Below are 26,362 nucleotides of genomic sequence, written 5' to 3'. Positions count from 1 at the left end.
TAGCAAGTGTTTGGAGTTACAGCAGTTAATACCACATTTTGAACAGTCATGTTCAAGCTTTAAGGTTCAGGGACACCTTACAGACATGATGCTGGTGCTGCACAATACAAGCAACTGCAGACACAATACAAACCTGGCCTTATGCACCCCATTATTTATTTAATCATTACTTACTAAAAAAGTGATCAGCAGGTGAAAATTTGCCTTAAGAACAGTTAACAAGCAGCAGCGATTTTTATTATGTACACTTATGAAAGACAGCACTAAAACATGGAATGAACCAATGAAAGATTAGTAATTCCCGTATGTGCTTTAGTAAGTAAAAAGTGGAATTAGACCTGAACCTATCACCACTGATGAAGACAGGCTTTCTTCAGCTATCTGGTTTAGGCCATATCAGATCCTCTAGCTGAGCAATTCTAGTACAGAAGCACTCCCCATCAACAATCCAAGTCAATTTTGAAAGCACACTCTAATCACTTTCCCCACCTGAAAGCCTGGCTTAAATTAACGTAGAACCAACAACAGCACTCATCCTAAAGGGGTGTTTGAAGGCCTGCGTGTGGCAAACTCTCAGGACACCGTATTATCACCACAAGCCAGACCAGCAATAATTCATGGAGATTTGTTCTGTGGAACATCTCTGGTCCCAAACCTGACCAACAGTGAGATGAATTCTCTGCTGCAAAGCCACATCCTTTCAGCACTGTTGCTGCAGTAGAGCCCAGCTGGTATTAGAAGAGCTGTCCTTCTGAAAAGGATTATTAGAACACAACCAATGTCCAGCAAAATAGACTGCAAATAGCATATGTTTACTTAAACCAAAGATAGCCCTACGTTCTCCAAAAGATACTACTTTTCAACTGATGCCACTTAAATTGTTGGAAATTTTCTGAAAGGCTGGGAGTTCTAGTGTTACGGTTCCTGATAGGAAATAGAGAAACTGGCCACAGCTCCTCAGTGGTAACGTGGAAGTATCCTACTTTGTTTGATACACTGACCCTGGCAGCCACCGCTGGACTCAACACCAGTTTAACTACCCATTACTCAGAAGAGTAATTCCCAGCTCACGCATCACAATTCAGCCACAGCAGATCTCCACTTTGGTCTCCCCATCCCCTAGCTAACACGCTCTTTCCAAGACAGACAGGTAAGTACAGCAAGACAAGGTATAGATTAGCCTATAGGTGGCACTCTTGCCCTGACACAACACCGAAGGACCACGGGGCCCTGATGCTCCTTTCCCTTAGAGGCCCGTTTCAGTTAAAAAACCCATTAAAAGCATTAATTCCACAAAGCGCTTCGAATGAGCATTTTTGATTTATTGTCAACACACTTAAAAACGGAAACCTATGTTCAAAACAACTAGTTTTTGAGAATACCGACGTACAAAATATTTCACACAGAAGTTTGTTACCGTAACGCAAACACAAGTGAGATGTTGAACATGACTACGTGCATCTCGTGTGCCCCAAGTCACATGTTTAAGAACTGTACCACTACAGAACTGTCACACAGGCTTGGAGAGTGAGCATTTGGCTGTATTTACTGTACTGAAGCATCACCTCTGTATTTCTAGTATTACACACTTACTTGGTAACTTTCTAGCAGTGGACAGGTAATTTTGTCTTCAAGGTTTGTTTTGAAAGCACCATGACAACAGACTGTTCAAACTACTTCCTTCCAGAGGGAAGTCTAAACAGAGACAATTATTGCAGTTATGGCTTTTTAGGGGTAACGTTTATTATTATCTATGACAGGTTTGTGAATATACAATAACAAGCAAAATCAGTCTTTCCTGGTAGTCCCTCCTGGAAAGCAAAACCAGCACTGCCCATTTTAAATTTGTTCTTTTTATACTAAAGAAAGCAAATTCTTATACCCTATACGAAATGCATGTGCTTGGTCAGGCACTGACCAGCTTTCCCTTCTTCTAGATTCTGTAACTAAACTAACTCAAACACGCAAAACTTCTTTATCAGTTAGCAGCAAAGAAGTTCTTCCAACTTTACACAATAAATAGATTTCTGCAATTTAAATTTATTTCCAAAGGAGTGACATGACTAAATGAGTTGTATCGGACAGTGACACGTGTATCACACTCCATCACTAAGACCCTAAGCTTAGTCAAAAGGGGAGAGAGGAATGAAGCAAAGGGAAAGGAACGTCTGTTCTAAAACAGCTGAAAGACTTATGCTGCACTTTGCTTTTCTCTTAAAGATCCCAAAGAACAGTTTTCTAAAGCTACCTCAAGGTTACTTTTCACACACGCAACTGTTCAAAATTCAGTTTTGAACAGCACCTTTTCCTGAAAAAGCGAGACAATCCCTGCAGTCCGATTCGTAATGACATTCCCAGCTTGTAACACCATGTATTCGGCACTCTCCTCTCCCCATCGTTTGCTTGATCACTTTTCATGCTTATCCTTTGTGTGCTGGTTCCTGTTTCGGTGCCTTGGAGGAGAGTAGCTGACTCTACGTCTGGACTGAAAGCTGGGTGTATATGGGTGAATTCTGTGTTTCTTTGGTTTTTCTTCTTTCCTGCTTTTGTTTGGCTCAGGCTCCTTATTGTCCTCCTTTTCCTCACATTCTTGGTCTTGTTCTTTTTGAGACGGTAACGTGTTTTTGATGGTATTAAGAAGAAATCTTTTATTTGTACCAGCAAGAGGACATTTCAACCTGTAAAGACATTTAAAAGTGATCAAAAGACAAGATAAAAACATCCTGAAACAAGTCTGCTGTTTTAACTTCAATAATTTTAAGACAGGTTTGTGCTTTTGGCTTTCCTTGCATGCCACCTAGTGTAAACTCTCAGTACAGAAAGATATGCTCAAGGTTGTCTCTATTCTCCTTTTATATTACTCTTGATAGGATGAAAATTATTCTACTTCAACACAGTGAAAATCCACATGATTTTCACAAGGTAGTGCGTGCAGGCAGAAGCAGAGGATGACTGTATTTTAAGGCTGGCAGTTCTTAACTTCAGTATTCAGGAATCAAATATTTAGTAACATATTCTAGGTCAAATCAGAATGTTTTATAAGATAATAATCTACTAAAGTCAGCATTACCCAACAAACTGAGATAGTCAGAAAGTAGAAAATAGATTTGCATGAAGAACCCAAACAGCTGTAGTGATAAAACACATACACGAGCATACCAATTTTAACTTGTATCTGGCAACCACCAAACAAAACATTTTATTTCTTTTTTTTGAACAGAAAGCATACTTATTCAACTCTTTTGCATTGTTTCCGACTTTCTCCTCTTGCAGCTTAACATTTCTGCACATAACTTATGAGCTAGTTTTAGTAAACAAGTACTGTACATTTCATTGATCTCATTGATATCAGCTATAGTCTACTTATTCCCTATTTATCATCTCAAAGAATGGAAGGAGAAAAAACAAATTTAAGTATATTTCTGCAGAAATCACTCTGAAGACTTTGTTTATAGTGAGAGCCATCCTGGTGTTTGCCTTCACAACATTTTTCAGTTTGCATGATAATGGAGAAGTTATGGAATTACTCTGAAAAAAAGCAGAGCTGTTAAAGAGATCACAGTGCCACTTAACTGAATCAACTATGGAGTCAATGAATCCTAACAACACAACGTTAAGGTATCTATTTTACTTGAATATTTTGTGTAAGTGTAGAAACTATACCCTGAGCATTTAAAAACCTTTGACACCTCTGAATAATCAGATGTATCAGAACAAGAAGGAAATTGCAATGAAGACCCTATGTCTGATTATTTATCATACTTCAGGACTTTTAACTGGACATGGCATTTACCATTGTCTTACAAAAAGTTGCAAAGATGATGAAGGGACTGGAGCATCTCTCTGATGAGGACAGGCTGAGAGAGCTGGGCAGCCTGTTTACCCTGGAGAAGTGAAGACTGAGAGGGGACCTTATCAATGTCTGCCAATATCTTGAGGGCGAGTGTCAGGAGGATGGGGCCAGGCTCTTTTCAGTGGTGCCCAGTGACAGGGCAAGGGGCAACGGGCACAAACTGGAACACGGGAAGTTCTACCTGTATATGAGGAAGAACTTTGCTTTAAGGGTGACAGAGCACTGGAAGAGGCTGCCCAGAGAGGCTGTGGACTCTCCTTCTCTGGAGACATTAAAACTCACCTAGATGTGACTCTGTGCAACCTGCTTTAGGAGAACCTGCTTTAGCAGGGGGTTGGACTAGATGATCTCCAGAGGTCCCTTCCAAGCTTGACCATTCTGTGATACTCTGATTCTGTGTTTTACTTTAGGTCTGCCTGCTAAACATCACTGGAAATTGTTCTTAACCTAAATCCTCAAAGAACTTATGATAGCAATTTTTGACATATACATTAAACAGCCACACTGTTTTATTTCTGCTAGGTATTTCTTGACACATTTCTACACCATAGCTAGTTTTAGAGTTATTAGGGAGACAGTATTTATCCATTACTTGTATTACCAAGTAAAAATACAAAACTAACATATGTCACTAGAATAGGGTTTCTACTTCAAGCTACATCACTTATGAACATGGTGCTGAACACGCCATAGCACAGGTTACAGTCAAGACATAGTACAGAACAGCCAACATTCAAGTCCTCTGTTTATCTTATGCCAGCATGAAACTGTGAAACCTCAACATTTCATACCAAGGAGGGCAGCTTTCTCTAGGCCGCAATCCAGGCAAAAACTATTTCTCATTTGTCTCTTTCCTCTTGCTTTTTCTTACGAGGTAATGCATTGGATTAAGCACTAATATATACGACACAAGAATGAGACAATTTGCCCTAAATAAATTTACCCTGATGAAGTTTTTATTTCTTTTTGGCACTATAAGTGCTGCCTGAGCTATACTAAGAATGAAAACTTATGAGAAATGCAGGGCTTCAGAGTCAGCTAAGAGACACCTTTAGTTCACCATTATACACTGATAAAAACGAGCCACTGGCCTCTCACAGAGCAGCAGTAAGTTACATCACTGAAGAGAAACAGTACTCCTTAGTTTCATTGACCTCAGACTTCAACAAAACAAATTCTACCTTTAAGTCTTAAAGAAAATTAGATGTATGGCACGTGCTACGTTACACACGCATACACACAAGCCCATAATGTTTAAATATATCCATGGTATATGTGGAACTGTGAAGATTACAAGTGATCTGTATTAATCCACTGATACCTTTGAAAGCATTTCTAGTGGTGAGAAAATCGACCTCCCCAAAGACAACTCTTGGGCTCGCTGTACATCTGATCCTGCAACGCTCAGTTCAATGACTGCTTTGCCCTCAATTTAAGTTCGGAAGGGCTGGGAGGCAAGCTCAGCCTAGGCAAGGTGGAATGCAATACCGCTGACTAGTAAACAGTGCCACAGAACAGATTTTAAATGTTCTTCTTTAAAAACAAACAGACAAAAATGTTAAAAGAACATTACAGTTCCAAACTGAAGCATGCCTGAAGCACGGCTGCTGTCATGACCAAAGCAAGCAAGCAACCTGCAATTCTAGAGCAGTCTTGTCTACAAAATGGACTCCACTTCTGCAGCAATGTATTCATTCAATGTAAGAGTTTGCTTTTTGCTTTGCGTGCTCCAGTAAGCTAAACCAAGCTATTCTTACCCACAGAACCTTGTCTCCCACCACAGATAAGTCCCCCACCCCCCAAAATCTCTCCACTATGCAATGACGAAGAGTCAACAGCACATGTTGAGCAAGTAAAAAAAGATGAAATCCATTATTGTGAACACAGGTAGTATCTTAACTCTACTTTTGACATTTTAAGCCAGTATCTGTGCAATAACAGAATTTCCAGTCAATACCTGTCATCATGTGTAGCAGTGCGGTTCAGCACAGAAGTGTACCATACAAGTTCTTAACAGCTAAACATGCTGACACCATTTAAGACACAAGAATACAGTGCCATGCACCACAGTCTTTTCTCCTCTGCTGAGTAACTGGACATACCAAACAAGCTTGGCACAGTAAGCCTCAGTATACAGAGTAAATCACATCTTTCCAGGAAATAAAATTCATTACGGATGAACTTACAAGTACATTCCTACCACTTCCAAAATGCCATGGAAAATACAGTATTTAACAGAAGAGTGACTGAAGGGGGAGGGGGGGAGGAAAAAGGCAGCTAGAGGTTGTTTTGCCAAACCAACTAATCTAAGCCGTTATCCTTTCACAAGGGAACTCACAAAAGGGGACACCTGGGAGGACTATGGTCTTGGCAGCTAGATACAGCTGGCAGGATGCCGGGATGCCGGATGGGAACCTGTGCTCCTATTACAAGATTTTAACGTATTTACTTTGCAATCTCTCTTTGTACCCTGTTTCTCCTCCTCTTCCCATTCAAATGGAAGAGGTGTAGGGGAATCACACTGCAGTGTTTCTGCACAGTCATGCAACACCCATTCATTCAGAGACAAGATGCAATACAGCATTTCGCAGTTCAGTGCCCTCAAACGCTTCAGTTTCATCTTCATTATTTTATATTCTGCAATACTCTCAACAGATTTGGTATTGAACAGAAAGCTATCTATAGGAATGAAAGCAATTTTAGGATTGCTTTACAAGAAATAGGATTAAAAATAATTTCATGCTTTCAAAATGTATCTTCTTTTTGCAATTTCATCTACTCTTATGAGGCAGTGCTGAAAAAACTATCCCAAAAAATCCCAGTTTCCATATCATATTTTAGGTAAGCTTTTCAAGTAAGCAGGGAAGATTACAATCAGTTCAGCCTTAGCGCACTTGCTACCATCGTCTTTGAAGATCAGACCTATATGCCAGTGAAAACAAAGTCAGTCTCTAGAACTTTTCCACACAGTAGCTTGTATGGCATTGTAACTGCCTTTCTCAATTAAAGCACAACAACCCCTTAAAACAGGACATAACTCCAGTGCTATAAGGAAGCTTATGAATTATGTACATAGGACCAAAAAAACCACTTCAGGAAAGCCGAGCTTATAGGTTGATTTTATCTAAACACACGATGGAAAACCCCAAATATTCTACAACATTAATCCATCTGTATCCAATACTCTCTGATGAATCTAGGATAAATTTATCTAACCATTTCAAGTGTTTGTACACTATTTGTCCACAACTTACCATCCTGAATCCAGCTGGCCCTTCAAATATTAACTTCTAGACAGCTGTTCTGATATCCTATCTCAAAAGTTTGAGCATCACAGCAGCATGACTGTGATTCAGCCAGAGATTCTGCTCTTTTGCTCAACATTTCCAGGATTAAGACACCTTCAGAAGAAGATCCTCTCTTCCCCTTCCCTCACACATTTTCTTACTTCTGATTAGCTCTACTAATGCTTAAACCAGATACATGGTCAGCAGGATCTACATCATGTGGTATCATAATGATGTTGGAGACTCCCAACAAGAATCACTATAGAGTACATACAAAAGGAGCACTGCAGGAACTAGAAATACTGCAGTGCTGAGAACAAGAATCTTGAGGACATCCAAGGCACAAGTCAATACTCAAGCCAATAATGAGAGATCTACAAATACGAATATCCAGTATTTCTTGGATTAATTTGCCCTGGACCTAGATAGTGTCAATCTGCGCAGTCCTGAGTGTGGAGGCCAGCAAGCTGACTCTTAACCAACTAATGGCTCATGCAGCCCCACTGGCAACACTGACAGTTGCTCCATGTCTAGAGTCTCAGGTAATTTCTCTTCCTGCATAAACTCTTGCCTGATACCACCACCAGCCTCCCTGTCTGGGACAGGCCTTTCTCCTACTAGCATCTAACCCCTACAGGTTGCAGCACCCACCCATGCCATCCACAGCAAGCTTGTAAGACAATGTAACACTGGCAAAACATTCCAAAACCGGAAGAAATACCTACTAGTGACACTGTCCCGTATTTCAAGGCTAAGTCTTTGTATCAGACGGTAGGCTAAAGGATGACTGCTTTCTACATTTTTTCTGTAGCTGTCATCGATGCTAGCTTGGATGCTTGCAATTTAGGCTCAAACAGCAGCTGATTATCCATCTCATACAAGGAGACAGCAAAAATTTAGGCAGGGGTGCTTGGGGAACTTCTTCAAACAGTGTACTTGAGCTATGGAGAACTAATCACTCCGGAGAGCAACACAGCAGTGGCTTGAACCTGAAAGCAGTCGAAAACAAGTGTTCAGAGGCTTGCTGGCTAAAGCTTTGCTGCCATCAACACCCACCAGGAGACACTACTCCTTTGTAAAGGTATGCACAATAGTTCCCCCCCTCTGGGAATGCCACCTCCCCCACACACCTCCCTTTAACCAATTCCTGTCAAATGCCACTGACTCCAGAAATGTATTTCCCAGAATTTAACAGCTGCTGGAGAGCAACATAAACTGTAATCAGAGAAGTACAAGCAGCAGCAGCCTCTGCTTCTCCTTACCCAAAGACAGATGGCAGAACAAATCTTTTCTTCATAGGCCGAGTTGCTTCAACTATGCAGTGCCCATGCAGGATTGATGGCCTTACACTAGATGTCTCCAGGGTTTGTGCATCTCTTCTCCAGGACTCCTCTGACAAAGGGCTGAGTCCTCATGAAACAAACCTGTAAGCATTTTGAGTTTGGCAAGGAAGGAAGGTTTTGCGTTTTACCTGTTAAGACTGTGCTTTTAGACAAGTTGGTGATGACCTTGTCTCTTTGCTTCTACCAGTTATGCTCTCCTGGATTTGGTCTATTAACATACATTTTCACGAACTAACTCTTCTGCTCATTTCAATTGCTGTCCACAGAGCTCAGAGCAGCAGTAACCTTCCTCTCAAGTAGTTTAGAGTTGCAAGGTTACATGTCAGTCCTGGATCTAATCTCTAAAGCCCTTCAGGATTTACTGAAACATCAGTTACATCTGGTGGCATTTTGCTGAAGTGTGATACTCAGCTGAGCACAGTTAAGTTTCCTTCCAAATATCTTACTGGTTATCTCATCTCCCATGCATATATGCAATACCTAGTTGCTGGGCCAGTTCAAAAGGACCAGAACAGCACAATGGGGCATGAAAAATATTAAAAGGAAAAGAGCAGTGGCAGCTTCCAGCTGGTGCTCTGTTTCTTGCACTTGCAGAACTAAACACCGAGGCCTTACTGGGAGTCTGCCTATGGGGGGCTTTACACCTTCCTTACAGCCACTTACATCAGCTATACACTAGCCTATGCCAAACTCTAAGGCAGCAGATTTGTGACAAATGGGATTACTACCAGTCTCTCTAAGGATAAATTCAGAGAGGGAAAAATCCCTGGAGAAGCATCATATAAAAAAAAAATAAAATCTTCTGAGTGCAGGATATCCTGAGCTGCAGACTGCCCGAAGCTGGGATAGTACCTTGAGGAAGTACTGCTACTTTCTTGTACTTTTCTTGCTCCATTTCCTAAGCACTGGGTACCGGCCGCTGATGGAGACAGGGCACTGCAGAGACGGATCCTCTGTCTGACCCAGTATTGCTATTCTCATGTTCCTCTGCAGCTGAAAGCATCCTTACTTCAACAGTCTCAATTCAGGATATCGCCATGCCAATCCCTATGTCAACAAGTCTTCCTCTTCCTGAAGCCTTCTTGACAATCCTCTCCTCCTACACCTTTAACACAGAGGTTAAAGTGTCTGCCTAGCCAGACACTATTTCACTTTAATGGAATCTGTAGCTGTTCTGAAGAACAGGTCACCCTTGGGTATCCCTTGCTTTGGCAGGTCTTGGGCATGCTTTAGCAAACTGCATGTTACCCTGAGCCATCATCACAGCCAGCCGAGCAGGACCACTACTCTTTTACAGAAAGGAATAAGTAGCCAGGGCCAGGAGTAGAAAAGCATACACATTCCTGGCAGGTATTCCAGACTGCACAAGCAGCAGCAAAGTTGCACAGGGACCCTCGGTTATCTCCCAACTGAAATATTTAGTCTCCATACCTGGAATTAACTTGCAAATTCACAGTAACTGGATGCATGCAACACTTCACGGTACTAATTATCTGCACTGGTTTACCTGGCCATTTGGGACACTGACAAGGCAAAAGCATGCTCTATTAGTATAGTTATAACCACTCTAGGGGATTAAACCAATTTAACTATTTTAACATAAAGGGTATAAAGTGCATCCCTAGCAGAAATACTGGGTAAAATATTCAAAAAACCCAAAATTTGTTTCAAAACCATAAATAATTAAAACACCATCTTGCTGAAAACAGTTAATCTCTTCAGAGATACAAAAACACAGCCCAAAAATCAGCTGAGGACTTCATTAACAGTGCAGGCTTATCTTTCACTACTGTTGGTGGAGGAAGCCAAACCTTATCTACAAATGAGTTTAATGCAGTCAACTGGTGCGCTATTAGGGTGAATATCCCTAGATCCAATAGCTTCTTATCAAAGTCATATATGCTGTTTTAGATGAATGACTCTTCTCAGCACGTTATTACTTCTTTAATTACAATTACATGCATTACATTCCATGATAATCCAGCTGTAAAAACTGAAATACTGCTTTGAAGAATTAATATTGTATTTCACTTAAGATTTAAATACAGTGATTCTTTTCCCACTTGCTATACAAATTAGCCCCTGGGTTTTAACAGGTTTTTTAGTATTTAAAAATACCTCCTTCCAAAATGGGATTATACTCCGAGTTCATTTTTGGCTGCAGTTTACACATGGATTCTCTACTAGATCATTGATTATTTTTATTGTTTTAAGGGTTTAGGTTGCTTTTTCAGGCTATGAATTCTTTTTACTTAAACAGATTCTAACCCAGTAACACATGGCCTGTATGTAACTACATGCACACTGAAGCTACCCTGTATTTTAAAGACTCATGAGGTTCCAATTCAAACTTAGCAATTCCATCTATTATAAGGCAATACTACTACAGAAGCTACTCCCAGTGTTCCAATTGCTTTGATTTCAAATGCATTCAGTCAAGAAATTTCATGCAGGCAGAATTTACTTGAACTTCTTTCTTATCTGGACTCAATTTTTTTCCCAGACAAATTCATACCTAGATGAAGACAAATTATTTAAACATGAAGCAAATTAAAAGGTAGAGACTTCCGTCACACATTAAATGTAAAATTTATGTAGGCATCAGTCATAGCATTCATTTCCTCTTGGCACAACTTACCAACCCATGGCTCCCATTGTTTCAGCTCTGGTTCTCCCACGTTTTGCCTCTTTAAGTAACTCTTCCACAGCCTTCCTAAATATGAGGAAAAGTAAAAAGTTACTGCTTGCAGAACACAAGAACTGGTCACCTTATGCACTTATGTGTATTAAGCGGAAAGCTTCCTCACTGTAATGAATTAAGCAATAAAGAGGCTACCAAAATCACCTTGACTTTCTTAATAAGATAGTTCAGATCCCTATGCACCAAGCTTTAAAGAAACATTTTGACATATTAAAAACAATCAAAGCTGTTACAAATGCAATATTTGTACAACTACAAATACAAAAATTGCAACACTAATTGAACACTAGAAATAAAGTGTGTGAAACTGGTGTACTACACTGAAAAAGCACAGCCCCTGTTATTTCACCTTAGGAATGCTCTTCCCTGCTGTCACTTCACTTAGGTTCTTCCTAAAGTCTCTCAACCACAGCAGACCTATTTTGAGCACAGTTAACTGCCACCAGTAAAATAGCAAGCAGTCAGATGACAGTAAAATCACTGCAACTACCAGTTGTCAAACTGTACTAGCTTTGTGTGAACGGTGGAAGAGCTCATCTTTGTGACTATGATCTGCTGCCATCCAAAATGACCAACTTCTACATTATCAGCATCTTCTAGAACAAACTGGCCAGACTAACACTAAAGCAATTAAATAACTGCCCACATAAGACACCACTGGAGAGTGTTAATTATGCTAATTATAGGTAACTCCTGCAATGTCGGTCTTTCAGTTCTCTTTACAATTTAATTTTCATCTCAAATAACACTTAAGTAATTTCTCTACAGTTCCTGGTCGAAATTAATGTGAAAACAAATGAATGGATAATGTAAGCCATTTATTATATAAATTGAACGCATAAACTAACAATTTGGTTAGTTAACTGTAAGCAACTACAGAAGTCAACCATGAATAACTGCAAGACAGAAAAGTAAAGCTACACCTGACCATAATATCCAGTAAACGAAGCTAAGTGTTAACAACACTGACACGGGTAAGACTGAAGGTAAGAGGTAATACAAAGGGTATTTATTGTTTAGCTCTCCCAGCTACAATGTGCCAGAATGGCTGCTGGTTGTTTGGACTACATCAGAAACACGATCATCACCTTGACAGTACAAGTGTGTGTTAGACTGTGCAAAAAAGGTAACTGTCAACAGACTTCAACTCAAACTTCAAGGAAGCCATGTCCCAACACATTGTTATGGTATTATCAGCACAGCAGGATTTTGCTGCTTTGCCACAGATTAAAAAATGCCCGAGTATTAGTTTTGTTAAGTCAAATTTGAGTCTAGAGAAGTCCTGAGTCATCACCTAATAGAGAAGCAGGTCTGAGAAGAAAAGTGGTTTACATGGCGGGTCCATCTGAAGATCTAACAAGTTAATGCTGGGCTCTAAACACCTAACAGAGTGGTTTATTACCATTTAGGTTATTAAAAGTCTACATAGAAAACACCAGAAGCCTTAGGTTTAAACACATACACTGCATGTGCATAACAGGGAACAAAAATAAGCAGCTCAGAATTTCCTTCAGTGGCTAATGAGAAAATGTTATGCAGTCACACAGCAACCTACATCTGTCAGTCCAGATCTAACTTTCAGTTTGTTATGGTCTTAACATATGCCTTTACTGGCTCCCCTTCACGTTTGTGATTGTGGACTCGTTCATTCATTAGTATAGGCTGGTCACATTTTATAAACACAGACGTTTTTTGTTCTGTCTGTATTGCTTTTGGGAATGCTTTGGCTTACCCTGGCAATAGAAAATGAATTGGTGCTAAATGAATGCGAGTGTAATGTACACCAAGGTGCAGCTACTCTTTCTACAGTTACTCTGCAGTTCTGCTTATATATAGTTTTCATATTTTATACTTACTAATCAGCTCCCATGGAACTACTTCCCCACTTTATAGTAATTTCCAGCAATTAGCTAAAGATTGCTAAATGAGCCTCCAGAATTAGTCACGAGTTCTCAAACTTACAAATAATCCTTGATCAACTTTTATATATATATTCCTTTGTTCCAAGGGGAAACCATTCCACGCAGCAAAAGCTGAGATCTGTGCCAGACAAACATGCAAATACCCACAGGTCATAACTTTTTCATTTGAGAGTTTGCATTCGAAGGGCTTTGCAAAGGAAAGCGTCCAAGACTTCCACAGAAACAACAATCGAGAAACGCATCAAAAAATTGTAGCACTGCTTCTCTGTGCAGTAGTTTATTAATGGCAATATTGGTTTACAGTTCCTCACAAAATCTCTCTCTCATATAAGGTTATAGGTATGATCTCAGTAGCAGCTGGGCTTAGGGTAATTCAAATCCTTTTTTAAGCACACATCTGACTGTGAGGATATGTTGCATATCCAGTCATACCACAGACATTCATGGAAATGGAATGGGAGATGTTCCATACACAGGTCTCCAGACATTAGAGGGTTTTTTTATTATTTTAATTAAGAAGATATTTTTTTCTCCAGACCCAGAATTTGCTATCTGAGCAGCCTGAGCTAGTTTATAGTGAGGACAGCAGAAACATGTGGCCTTTATAAAAGCCTGTCCTGAGCCTTCAAACAGCAGTGTCAGATGAGAGGGAAGAAAGAATAAAGAAGAGTAGTCTGATTTTACTTACCACAGTTACCAAACTCAGTGATTCTGTTTTGAGAAACCCGACCAGGAGGCAGACTAAAAGCCTGTCATTATTATTATATTATAAAAATCTGCCATTATTTTATAATTAAAATCATAAACAAAAGTGTCTGAGCTACAATGCACTAATAAAGCACACACACGTATTTTAAACAGCTACAACTCAGTTTTAGGGGAAACATCAGAATAAATATGGTGACACAAATTCTATTAACTTAGGTACGAACTATAAACCCTGAGGTAGTTAAGACTTTTTTTTTTTTTTTTTTTTTTGCTTTAGTTGTATCAAAGATCAGACTAACATGGTGCCCATCTTAGTAGCCTTATAAGTTCACACCTTCCTTTCTTACCAAACACCACTTCCTAATACTGGTCTTTCAACATCACTCTTAATAACTGCACCTTAGCAAAACTCTTTCGATTCACACAGGCAAATTAAAAAAAATGCTCAGATCCCCTTTGAAATAATGCGTTTCCACTCACTGAACTTATATCCTCTACACAAGTAAGCCAAAGGCTTAAAAGCTATGCAAACAAGGTTTTTACTTTTGCTTTTAGAGGCCTCTTGGGACTCCGCATTGCTCATTCTCTTCATTTTTATGTCTTGGTTACAATACAAACAGCCCTGTGGCTGCCAGCTTCAGCTCCAAGAACAGCAGCACGAGCAAAGGGAACACGGTATGCAACTTTCACATGAGAACCACCCAAACATCAGGGGACTGACAGGAGGGAGAATTAGGGATGGGCACATTTAAGACGACTGTCATCGTTCTGGCACCTTTTACAGGAAACACCACTTAGAACTTGCTGTGCCAGTCTTTTTTGAACAATCAAGCTTAGCTGCAGAATTACAGTAACATGAAGGTATAAGCAGTGATACTTTTATCTTCAAGAGTATGGTCCAAGACCTATTTACATTTCTGGGGGTTAGACTTTATATTCCAAGGTTACAGGCAAAGCTCCCGTTGCATAAATCCTAACAACTTGCATCACAAATGCATGGGCCCAAAGAGGGAGAACGTTAAAGGCTTCCAAGTCAGGCAAACTCAGAAATATTTTCTATTCCTCACTCAGGGCAAGAGCTTCATCATTTTTTCCAAAAGGTCAAACAGACAGACTGAAAAATGACTAATTGGTAATAAAGAGGTATGTCTGATACAGTTACAGACAACCAAAGCACCACGTCATTACAGAGACCACCCAATGTTTGTAATTATAGACCACTCTGTTAGGAGAAAACATATCATGCTGGATCTGACAGCCGAGAAGCCAGGCAGCCACAGCCCCATGCACAGGTCCAACCAGTAGCAAGGCTGAAAATCTACTCCCAGCAGACACACACACACACCCCCACCACTGGCCACACTGATCACTGACACACAGAGCACTCACACCAACAGCTTCATCCCACTCTTCTCTCTGGCCAGGTGCAGAAGCCTCTGAGATTCCAGCCCAATTCCATTGCTGGTACAGATCGTCACACAGAGCTGGCTGGGACTCCCAGGTCCCCCAGCACCCAACCCCACTGTAGTCTTGCCTGTAGAAACCCACAGGCGCACATGGTCACACATGTCTCGCCCTTGGAGACCCCTGACCCTGCAGTCTCTCCAGCCAGGACTCCTCAGTGCCTCCAAAGGCTAGCTCCTCTCGTGGGCTCACTCTCAGAGATACAGGCTCACCTCCCAGCTCCCACCTCATTCACCCACTCACCAGCTGATTCAGCTGGATATTCACTAGCAGCCACACATTCCCCAACATGCCCACACTTGCTCCACTACCGCAGCACAAATAAATAGGTCCCCACTCCCACTCCAGTGTCTGACACTTGGTTTTTACTCACTCCATGAAGTGTCCCTGGCTGCTGGCACCCAGCCCTCCAGCCCAGGGTCCCAGCTCTGGCTGGGATCCAGACCTACACTTGTTCCAGTTGCTGGCACCATGGACACATGGTCCCTCGACCCCATGGTTTGACTCTAGTCACTAGCACTGATGTACACCCTCTCCCCTCACACCGAGTCCCTCACCCAAGAAAGAGTTAGAAAGGAATTTAACAGGAAGACAGGACAGACTGCACTGAACAGGTGCAGGGCATGGTCAGACAAGTGTACTAACCAGCAGCCTTCTCACACACGACCAGACCTTTTTATCCCCTTATTCTTCCATTTTCCCCACTCTTGCTTCTCCCCAAGTCACCTGAATCTATTCCTTTCCCTACCTTTTGTTCCTCCCTTACACATCCCATAGTAAGCCTTATGCAATCTCACAATGCTTTTCTCCTGCATCCCACATGAGTAGGCAGCAACACCTACAATAAGTCTCAAAGGCACTCCTCAGCATTGACTCATCCTGATGGGTGTCACACCTGCAGGCTGAGCCTGTCTCCTGGGACCACCCCTAGGAGGGGCCCAGAGAACATGTTCATTCCTCTGAGTCCTTGCTGTGGGTTGCCACCTGCACCTCTGGGTTTGCAGAGATGGACCTCTGATGGGTTGGTGTCTCCTGGGACTGGCCTGGAAAAAGCCAGGGCTAGGCACTACTTGTGCTCCCCCATCCACCTTGGTCTCTCTTTAATCCACTGCGGGCATGCCTGGGAGCTTTCGGCACATAACCTAATAAAGTCTGCCATCTACACCCACCCCATCATCTCATTAAAGATCCTGGTGGGAGCTCCAATGAAAATATATCTACTTCATTGCTTCATAGCATGCAATCAGCTACTGAAGTGTACAGACCTGGAGTAGGAGGTCAGCGTTCATATTCAACACCTCCCAGAGTCAGCAAAGGGGTTCCTTTACCAAACATCTTTGTGAAAGACCTTCATAGCATCAGTAACTCCTTGCAGTCTATACCACTACCATTCAAGCTCAAAGGTCAGGCTGCTTGGCTACTGTGATCCCCAAAATCACGCTTAAACCTACCTCCTGAGGGACTCTAGTTCCTGACAGCAAGCTGCAAGCCCAGGAAAAAAATTAGCAAGTTTTTAAATCAATTTTCTTGAAGTAGTTTTATGCAGACTATACAACTTATTTTTAACTACGCATGGGACTGGAAATAGAATGGATGTTGGTATTCTGATTACATCTGAATAATTAATATCAAGACCTTCAGTCAAGTAAAGGACTGAAGATACTGCCTTCTACAATAAAGGAATAATAATGAAGGCCACTGTTATTTACAATTGGCTCCTGCAAGCTGGTTTGTCTGATCTGCTCACACTTGCTAAGAAAACTGATGAAAAGGAACATTGAGAACAAAGCCTAAGCCACAATATTTAAGAGCAAAGAAAAAAAAAAAAGGCACAAACATGCCACAAATTTCTTAACATTTGTTCAAAGGCAAAGATGCTCCACACTGGGTATGTGAACGCTCTCATTCTTTGTTGATCAGGTTTCGTAGTTATTTAAATATTCTATTTGTCAGTCCCATGAGTGCTATTTGCAGCACATTTCTGTGCTGATATTCTCACCAGCCTGAGTAGTGAACATACCACTCCATTTCAAATACCAATTTTAGTTTGCAGACCACTTTTTTTTTTTTTTCCCCCTCCATGAATATGGGAAAGAATGGCATACTGAATCCTGGCACTTCAATTATAACTATTAAAAACAACAGTAAGAATATTAATTAATTTCTCCATGGCCCAAAGCTCACTTGTTAAAAAGTGTCATGTGGATGCCTGTGCAACAAAATTAGAGTATTGATTCTCAACTCAACTACAGGCCTCTTATTACAGAATTACAGCATTCCTTGTGATTCAGAGCAGCATCTCCTCAGGAAACACTTAATCCCAAGTAAATGATGCTCCAAACAAGCTTGGTAGGCACTTCTAATAAGGTATGGTATCCAAGGTCATATATTATGAAATATTTATAGCTGTTGAAAGACAAATTATGGAAGGATTTTGACATATAATACACAGTATAACAAAGCCACATCCTTTATATTCGCAGAGAAATGACATCTTTTCTGTGCTTCAAACACAGAGAACCATGATGACGATTTAGGAAGGAGAGGGGGAAGAAAGATTTTTTTTTTAGATAGGGATGAAAATGGTGACCTCTGTAGATGAAAATGGTGACCTCTGTAATATCCCAGTGGATATTTAGTTGAAATAAACTAGGAAAAGCACATACACATGCTTGTGGGGAAATAGACTAAACAGTTCCTAGCAGATGACCTGTAACATTATTTTTGTTCCCTCTCATTCTTGGGTCACATCTTCGCAATACCATTAATTATATATATTAACAGAATTTAGCCTAGAATTTTCTTAGAATCACACTGTATCTCAAGACTCTGAGTCTTCACTGATGTACCAGCAAGTTCACAGGAAAAAACGTCAGTTCTTATTTCCAGCAAAGGTTACTGGGTGAGATGGAGAAGAGGAAAGAGTTCAGTAGAATGTAGCAAATACTACTATTTTACATACCTGTGGTATTTACAGTTTTTAGAGTTTTAAAATCCAGATTACTAAACAGCATGGTAACTTGTGAGTTGGTATTCAGCTTTCTAGGAAGCATTCACTTCCTATTAAAAGTGAGGAAAACAAATACAATGTCAAGCAAGAATCAGACACAGTAAAACTGAAAAATAATAGCAGGAAAATGTGGCAGTAAGGATGAAATAGAACAAGGAAAAATAATAGCAGGAAAATGTGGCAGTAAGGATGAAATAGAACAAGCCAGATTAAGAGACCCCTCCTTACACTCCTTTTTCCTCCGTGGTAAGTTAAATAAAAAACACGCATACAAAAATCTCAAGCTGTTATTGTAGCTACAAAACATAAATGCTGTTATTTGTATGCTAAAGCCATATTATACAGCCTAAAAATTAGAAACCTTCACTACCACTGCTGTACTATTCACAGAAAAGTATGATCAACAGGTCATTGAATACAAAACTAAGAAGTAATGTCTGTAAAACAAAGAATACAGGTCTGTATTATATTCTTGAAGACTGTATGGGGAAGTGTATTTAGAGTAAGAAACACACAAGTATGACATCTAAATGCATGCAGCATGAACTGAATTCAGGGTGCTTCTAGCGAACCCAGCTGTTATTACAGCTAAAGGTATGAAAAAGTAACTAATAATAGGTGGATCCAGGGCAGAAAGCAATGATCATTAAGTATACTATATGGTACTTAAAATGTGTTCAGAGCCAATTAAACACGTGTGGAGATGAGATGAACAGTAGCATGGACTGAAGACATCGGACAGCTAAACACTACCGTGTACCACTCGATAAATAATTAAGCTTCATCCTCATTATCTACCATGCTGCCACACAAAAGGAATAGCAAATCCTAACTCAGATTGAAGCCATGAGGCAGGATAAAACTTTGAATCTGGTTCTTGTTAAGGAGAACATCAGAAGGTGACGGTGGAGCAGGCAGCTATAGCCAAAGAGTGAGTGGCCATGCCCTGAACCACACAGAGGACCCCAAGTCCCCAGCACAGCAAGAGCAGCCAGAAGACAGCATGGCAGAACAGTAACATGGCTTTGACTTGCTACAAACAAAAAAGGTTTAAGTTTGGAATGGCACCAGCAAAAATAACATTCATGCATATACAGAAAGAAGCTTTAATTATTAAACTGATGATCCGAGCGCAGAAGTAGCTTACCAAGAATTAAAGGCCTCTTAGAAAGCATTATGCTCTCTAGCCCTTCTACCACCCCAGTGCTAACGCTCTTAGCCCATTTAAAACACTTGCCGGATACAAGCAGAAACAAGTTATTTTCTACAAGCACTCTCACAAATGGTTTCTTAAAAGTTAAGGGAGAGAACCATGAGGAGAACAACAGTTCAGAAAGCTCCTGGCCATCACTTCATTGCAACAGGTTTTTAAACAGCCCTAAGAAAAGTGCAGTTACTCACAAATATGCTCAAAAAATTTAAAAACTAAAAATCCCAGTAACTACAAGTAGGATTATTACCAGGAAAAAACGCAATATAAACACTCAAGTCTATTCTTAATGCAAAAGTAAGAGAGGTCTACTGTGATTGAGTATCCAATTATAGACATCTGCATTTTAATCCTCAGTGTTTGCTTGGGAACACTCAGTACGTACAGTGAGATGAATCCTCTCATACCAATGAAATACCATGTAGAAAGCAGTTTTCTTTTTTTACAAAATAGCTGCCAAGCATTTTGTATTATTCCATACAAGGAACAGGGCATTTTTAACAATTAGACAACTGGCACATCTCCAACATTGAAAACTGGAATTTGTAGGAATTGATTTTTTACAAAATTTTACCAAGTACATCTAATCACCAAATGGTAACTGATGAAAGATGAACCGCCTACGACTTCTGAGCCTTGTTTCTAAATGGTACCAACATGCACCACAAGAGTAGTTGATTTTTTTTTTATTATTATTTGTAACAATGGAGTATTCCCATCACGGGGGGAAGATTTTCTGTTGCAACTGCCTCCGCAAGGGCTTCAAAGTTCTGTCCCGAAGCGACCGTGCACGCCAGCTGCAGGCTGCACACCGCTGGGGCCGCACGCTCACCGCGCCCGGCGCTGCTGCGGCGGAGGCCGGGCCCGGCCCAGGGGCCTCCGCTCCACCCAGGACCCCGCCGCCTCCTGCCCCGGCGAGCCCGAGGGCTGAGGCCCGGCGCCGGGAGCGGACGCCCCGCAGCCGCAGCCAGCTCCGGAGCGCACGGCCGCGCTAGCGCTGGGCCCCGGCGCCGCGCAGGGCCCTGCAGAGCCAGGGGGCCCGTTCCTGGCGGCCCCAGGCCGACGCTGCCCGGGCCTCGCGGGGCAGGAGGCGATGCCGGGGCCCCGTTCGGCGGAGAGGCCCCGCCGAGGCCGTGAGCTCTCGGGGTCACTCAGCCACACACCCCCCGCCACCGCTCGCCCGTCACCTCTCCAGCTCCCGGTCCTCCTCCATGGCGGCGCGACGAAGACGAGCGACCGGCGCCCGCTCTCCTCCCGCTAGGGCCCGGCTCCTCAGGCGAAGGCCGTCACCATACCCCGCTGGCGGCCCGGCGGCGAGGCGGGGCGGAGCAGTGGGGCAGGCGCAACGGACGGCGAGGACCCCGGCGGGGAGGAGCCGGGGCGGTGCGAAGCGGGCTGCCGCCACACCCCCCGGGGCACCGGCGGGCAGCGGCGGCCGCGGCCGGACCCCCCCCCCCCCCCCCGAGGGCAGAACGGGGGCGACAGCCGGCCCGGTGGGCCCCCGCCCACCCTGCTGCATGCCGGCGGGACCCACCGCAAACCTCCGCCCCGGCGGCAGGAGCGCTGCAGGCTCTGCGCCGGGGGAAGGAGGCGCAGGGCGGCCGCCGCCCGCTCGCTCGCTCGCCCGCGGCTGAGCGGCGGCGGGCGGGAGCGGGCTCGGTGGTGGCACCGGAGAGGCGAGAGCGGCGCTTCCGCCTCCCGCCAGCGGCGGAGCCCTCCGGGGTTTGCGCCTCAGCGGGGCCGCAGGGATCGGGCGGGCGGGGACAGGTCTCCGGGCAGGGCTGGGCCGGGCCGGGCTCCGCTCGCCGGCCGGCCCCTCCTCCGTCTCGGCCCCGCCCGCACCCCCCCGCGCCGCCCCCGCTGCCGGCGGCGAGCTGCGATCAGGCGAGTGGCGGGGACACCCCGGCCCGGGGCTCCGCCGCGGCCCGCCCCGGCCCCGCTCCCATAGGCTGCGGCGCGCCCCGCCGCCCGGCCCCGCGCTGCCGCCGGAGTGGCGGAGCGCGACTGTCACTTGGGCCGCGCCGCTGCCGGGGGCGGAGGCGGGAGCACCGGCCCGGCGGAGACGCGCTCCGCCGAGTGCCGCCCGGAGTTTGCCTCCCGCCGGGCGGAGCGGGCGGGCGGGCGCAGCCGGGCCGGCCGAGGGGCGCGGCGGCGGTTGAGGAGAGTGCGGCGCGGAGCCGGCGGCGGTGAGTAACTTCCCTGCCCCGCCGCGGCGCCGGGCGGCTCAGCCTCCCCTCCGCCGGCGGGAGGGCCGCTGGGCAGGGCGGCGGCCGCGCCCCCACTCCTCCTCTCGGCCGCGGCGGCACCGGGGGGCTGCCCGCCGGGGCGGCGGGGCCGGGCCTGCCGCGGGCACCGGGTTGGGCCGTCCTGCGTGGGCAACAAGTACGGGAGAGGGGCCGGTGCCCGCGAAGTGACGCCCGGGGCTGAGGTGTGCGCGCCTGCGAGCGCGGCCCCCGGCCCTGCCCCCGCCCGGGAGGAGCGGGGCTTCCCCCCGGCCTCCGCCGGAGGGCGGCTGCCGCCGGGCGCCGGGGCTGTGCCCGCCGGGGCTGGGCGGGGGCTGCGCCGGGCCCCGCAGCGCGGCTCTGCGAAGCTGGGCGGTGGGCTGGGGCGCTGCCCCCCAGGCGCCTGGTTCTGGGGTCCCCGAACCCACCGGTGCTGCTGCCCGCCGAGGGGTCGGATTACTGCGTGCGGGGGAGGCGGGGAACAGCTGCGAGCGAACCCCTGCTGCAGGGCTGGTTTCAGGTTGTGTGTTTTACAGCTGCGCCAGAGGAACTCGTGGCGGTGCGTAAAATGTCCCTGAAGCCTGGGTACCCGGCAGCTATTTCAACACGTTAGCTCTAGTTCTCGGTGCTCAGACCCAGACTTTCCGTGTCGTGCCCCCCCCCCCCCCCCCCCCATTTGTTAGCTCTTGCGGCGGAAAACGTGGTTTAAAAACTTAATACCTCGTGTCTTTTAAACTTTTAACAAGGCATGCTTTTAAAATTATCATTGCTCATGACAGAATATTTGTGCTCGGTCAACTAATTGAGAAAAGAATTGCTGGGGCTGTGGTGGTGAAAAATCTGACAGTCCCTTGTGACTTTTCTTGCAGTGTTCCTAATGCATAGTGCTGATTGTTTACTTCTGTAGAAATCCACTATTAAGTACTTCTGAGCTTCATTTAATTCCTTTTTTAATTACATGATATTGTGGGTTTATTTTTGTCTCTGTGTGCAAAGTAAGAAATGTCTGTTAGGGATTAGCTTTGGGGTATGTTTGATAGTCTCTGGAAATAAATTTCAAATAAATGCTTTTGAGCCTTTGTTCAATAGAGAAACTGTTCTGAGCTAGGCTCTCATTAAATAAACGCTTTGAATTACTGTTGGTTTTTTGTTTTTTTTATTCCCCTACCCAATTCCTTTCGGCTTCACAGTGTTTCATTCTAAGCTGCAGTCCAGCAGCAGATCAAGGAGGCTTAGGAAGAAACATCAGATGGTTTCGGTTAGTACTCTCTACTACTTGGAAAATAAGCATGTTAGTACCATATGCTGCCTGGACTTTATTAAAACAAATTTCCTCAAAATGGAAACAAGGTGTATTGGCGTACTTGCTAGAACCATAAGACTTAATAGGGTCCTTTATAATTTACTTTTTTTTTCTAAATGATCAGCTCACTGAGGGAGGAATCCTCTTTCCTGAACGCAATGCAACATAAAATGATTAACTCCAAAATCAGCAGGCTGCAAAGAACACCATTGTGCCCCAGTAGATTTTTTTTAATAATAAAAAAAATAGTAGTATGTAATGTTATGTTTTAAAATGCTTGTGTTATTACAATTCTAAAATCTGGGCATATTGGGAAGGGGGAAAGGCATAATTTTGCCATGAGAGTTCAGTATTGAATTTCTAACCGTACTGGCCCTTTCCTCTGCCTGGTGACTTCAGCAAGAGAGAAGCCAGGGCCTTGGACTCGGTCTGAGATTTGTAAACACAGCGTGATTTCCTAATACAGGACTCTAATCTTTTATTTAAAAAAAAAAAGTTAAAATTAAGCTACAATTTAGGGATAAAAGTATGCAAGAGGAATGTAAGCAGGCAATTGGGTGGAAAAGTACTGTTCTTCATGACAGGTTAAAAAATAAGCTTACTAAAACCTGTCATGCATAATTGCAAAAATGTTGGCTTTGACATTGCAAGCTTTGGCATTTTTTGGTGTCAGCTCTCATGCAAGTGCTAATGACCTCGGTGAACCTTTGTTTTTTCCTAAGGCTTTACCTGTGCTGAACAGCCTGTCAGTCTCAATCTTGGTATGTATTTATGGGCCTGTATCACTAAAAACCAGCAGAAGTTTGTTAGCTACTAGTTAAAACTGTCTACTTGAAAATACTTCAAAATATCCCCCTCTTTTTTTTTTTTATCCTGTTTTTCTGTACTCTTAAGAAATGTCTTGATATAGTTGAAAGCAACTGTGAAGAAATGATGGCAGTATCAAAGTGAAATGTGTAAAGATATGATGTGTACTAGACAGTGGATTAATATAAATTACTGTTTCAGATCAGCAAGATGCTGCTTGTTTTAAGAGCTATTAGATATTAAGAGCTGTAACTAAGAAGAAAACAGCATTCATTCAGTATTAAAATGCCCCTGGTTTAGAAGGCACCAAACTGGTTGCCTGTTTGATACAGCAGTGGCTCATCTCTGATATTTGAAAACTCTTTGTTAATTTGGTTTGCAGAAGCAATTTTAATGTGACACTATTGAATTGCATGCTGCTTAATTGCTTTATTAGGTCAGTGGAATTTGTTTAGAAAGTGTAGTGCCTTTCGAAGATGAAAAATCTTTAAAATACCAGCATTAATTGCTGGGTCATGATGTCTATGGAGCAATAAAAAATAATAATAAAGTGGTGTGTGCTTCTCTGGGTTTTTTTGAACCCAATTCTGTAGGTGTCCGTGCTTACATATGCTTGATTTTAAACACCCAAGTATTTCTTTTGGATTTAGTGGGTCTGTTCTCAGGCTTAATGTTAAGCCTGCATGTAAATGTTCTCAGGGTCAGGATTTATGTTTGCAAAGTTCATGGGATAAACCTGTGATGTGTTTTTATACTGACTGTTCTGTATTCGGCATGAGATAGCGTAGGTAGCTGACTTCTGCTTGGGAACTGGGGATTGGTTTATCTACAGACACGTACGGAGGTGCTCCCGGCCCTGCTGCTGCGTTACAGGGGGTAGCAGTGCTGTACCTGAGCTGACTTCATCATTGCAACGTGCTTTGCAATACTACAGGAGTGTCTTTTATTTCTACAGTGGTTATGGTGATATAAATTTGCAAATACGTCAATCCTTTACATCTTCTTAGATGCTTATTTCAATTTTTGTTATTACAAGTAATTTCGGGGCTGGAAGAGAAGGGAAATTTCTTGCTGTCTCTCACACCGAGCTGTGCATTAGACGGTGAAAACAGCTCAAGTATGCAGTTGTTTGATATAAAATCACAAGGTAACTTGTGAACATGCAAGATTCTGATTTGCTTTATGTTTCTACAATTTTTCTACCCAATTAGTGGGAACTATTTTTATTTAAAAAATGGAAGCTTGGGGTAATGTAGCTCAATATTTGCAACCTCATTTTTGTTTTAAGCAAGCAACTTGTGATGTTACTTTGAGGTTGTGGCATTTTGTTAATAATGTCTAGAATTTTCTTGCTGTCATCACAGCAAAAGAGACCAAGTTGTGTAAGAAAGTAATGTGAGGTTGTAACTGTGTCAGATCAATTTTGTGTATAGAAGTTAATTTTTGCCCAGACAGAGCTGGTTTACTTTGAGATGGAGTGATAGATGTTGTTTTTGCCTGGCTGTTTTTCCTTCATTCCACAGAGGAAAATCATAGAATCCTCATAGAATGGTCTGGGTTGGAAGGGAACTTAAAGATCACCTAGTCCCACCCCCCTGCCATGGGCAGGGACACCTCCCACCAGACCAGGCTGCTCACAGCCCCATCCAGCCTGGCCTTGAGCACTGCCAGGGATGGGGCAGCCACAGCTGCTCTGGGCAACCTGTGCCAGGGCCTCACCGCCCTCACAGGGAAGAATTTCTTCCTAATGTCTAACCTAAATCTGCCCTCTTTCAGTTTAAAGCCATTCCCCCTTGTCCTGTCACTACATGCTCTTGTAAAAAGTCCCTCTCCAGCTTTCCTGTAGGCTCCTTTAGGTGCTGGAAGGCTGCTCTAAGGTGTCCCTGGAGCCTTCTCTTCTCCAGGCTGAACCACCCCAACTCTCTCAGCCTGTCTTCACAGGAGAGGTGCTCCAGCCCTCTGAGCATCTTCATGGCCCTGCTCTGGAGCCACTCCAACAGGTCCATGTCTGTCTTCTGTTGGGGGCCCCAGAGCTGAACACAGCGCTCCAGCTGGGTCTCATGAGAGCGGAGCAGTGGGGGAGTATCCCCTCGCTCGACCTGCTGGCCACGCTGCTTTTGACGCAGCCCAGGGTGCGGTTGGCTTTCTGGGCTGTGAGTGCACATTGATGGCTCATGTTGACCTTCTTGTCCACCAACACTCCCAAGCCTTTCTCCTCAGGGCTGCCGTCAGTCCATTCCCCACTCAGCCTGTACTGGTGATTGGGATCGCCCTGACCCATGTGCAGGACCTCGCACCTGGCCTTGTTGAACTTCATGAGGTTCACACTGGCCCACCCCTCAGGCCTGTCAAGGTCGCTCTGGATGGCATCCCTTCCTTCCAGCGTGTTGGCTGCACCACACAGCTTGGTGTCGCTGGCAAAGTTGCTGAGGGTGCGCTCAGTCGCACTGTCCGTGTTGTCAGCAAAGATGTTAAACAGTGCGGGTCCCAATGCCGTCCCCTGAGGAGCGCCACTCATCATCACTGGTCTCC

General features: G+C 43.9%; 2 protein-coding genes across 4 annotated transcripts in view; one reads left to right on the top strand and one right to left on the bottom strand.

Moving 5' to 3' along the window:
* Positions 1-1,301: 1,301 nt before the first annotated feature.
* Positions 1,302-20,866, bottom strand: POLR1D (RNA polymerase I and III subunit D). Of its 2 annotated transcripts, none has more exons than XM_056327426.1 (3): positions 20,686-20,866; positions 11,122-11,196; positions 1,302-2,678 (listed from the first exon to the last, which is right to left on the bottom strand). In XM_056327426.1, the coding sequence occupies exons 1-3, from the start codon at positions 20,709-20,711 to the stop codon at positions 2,408-2,410; spliced, it is 372 nt and encodes a 123-aa protein (XP_056183401.1). In that variant the 5' UTR covers positions 20,712-20,866; the 3' UTR covers positions 1,302-2,407. The 2 variants fall into 2 exon arrangements, with proteins under 2 accessions (XP_056183401.1, XP_056183402.1); XM_056327427.1 differs by having other exon boundaries at positions 11,122-11,192; positions 20,686-20,819.
* Positions 20,867-20,967: 101 nt separating this feature from the next.
* The window catches only part of LNX2 (ligand of numb-protein X 2), a 65,230-nt gene continuing 59,835 nt past the window's right edge, over positions 20,968-26,362 (top strand). For both annotated transcript variants that reach the window (XM_056327420.1, XM_056327421.1), the window contains exon 1: positions 20,968-21,684. The gene's annotated coding sequence lies outside the window, so the exon portion shown is untranslated. The remainder of the gene's footprint in view (positions 21,685-26,362) is intronic.

This window comes from Falco biarmicus, chromosome 2 (assembly GCF_023638135.1).
Source record: "Falco biarmicus isolate bFalBia1 chromosome 2, bFalBia1.pri, whole genome shotgun sequence".
NCBI lineage: Eukaryota > Metazoa > Chordata > Aves > Falconiformes > Falconidae > Falco > Falco biarmicus.
This window is presented reverse-complemented; position numbering and strand designations above follow the sequence as displayed.

Excerpts from the sequence above, each read along its gene's own strand:
- POLR1D (XM_056327426.1), bottom strand. The coding sequence starts at position 20,711 with ATGGAGGAGGACCGGGAGCTGGAGAG. Across the intron at positions 11,197-20,685 it reads GAGGACCGGGAGCTGGAGAG|GAAGGCTGTGGAAGAGTTAC; the intron begins GTGACGGGCGAG and ends CCTCATATTTAG. Across the intron at positions 2,679-11,121 it reads ACAATGGGAGCCATGGGTTG|GTTGAAATGTCCTCTTGCTG; the intron begins GTAAGTTGTGCC and ends ATGTCTTTACAG.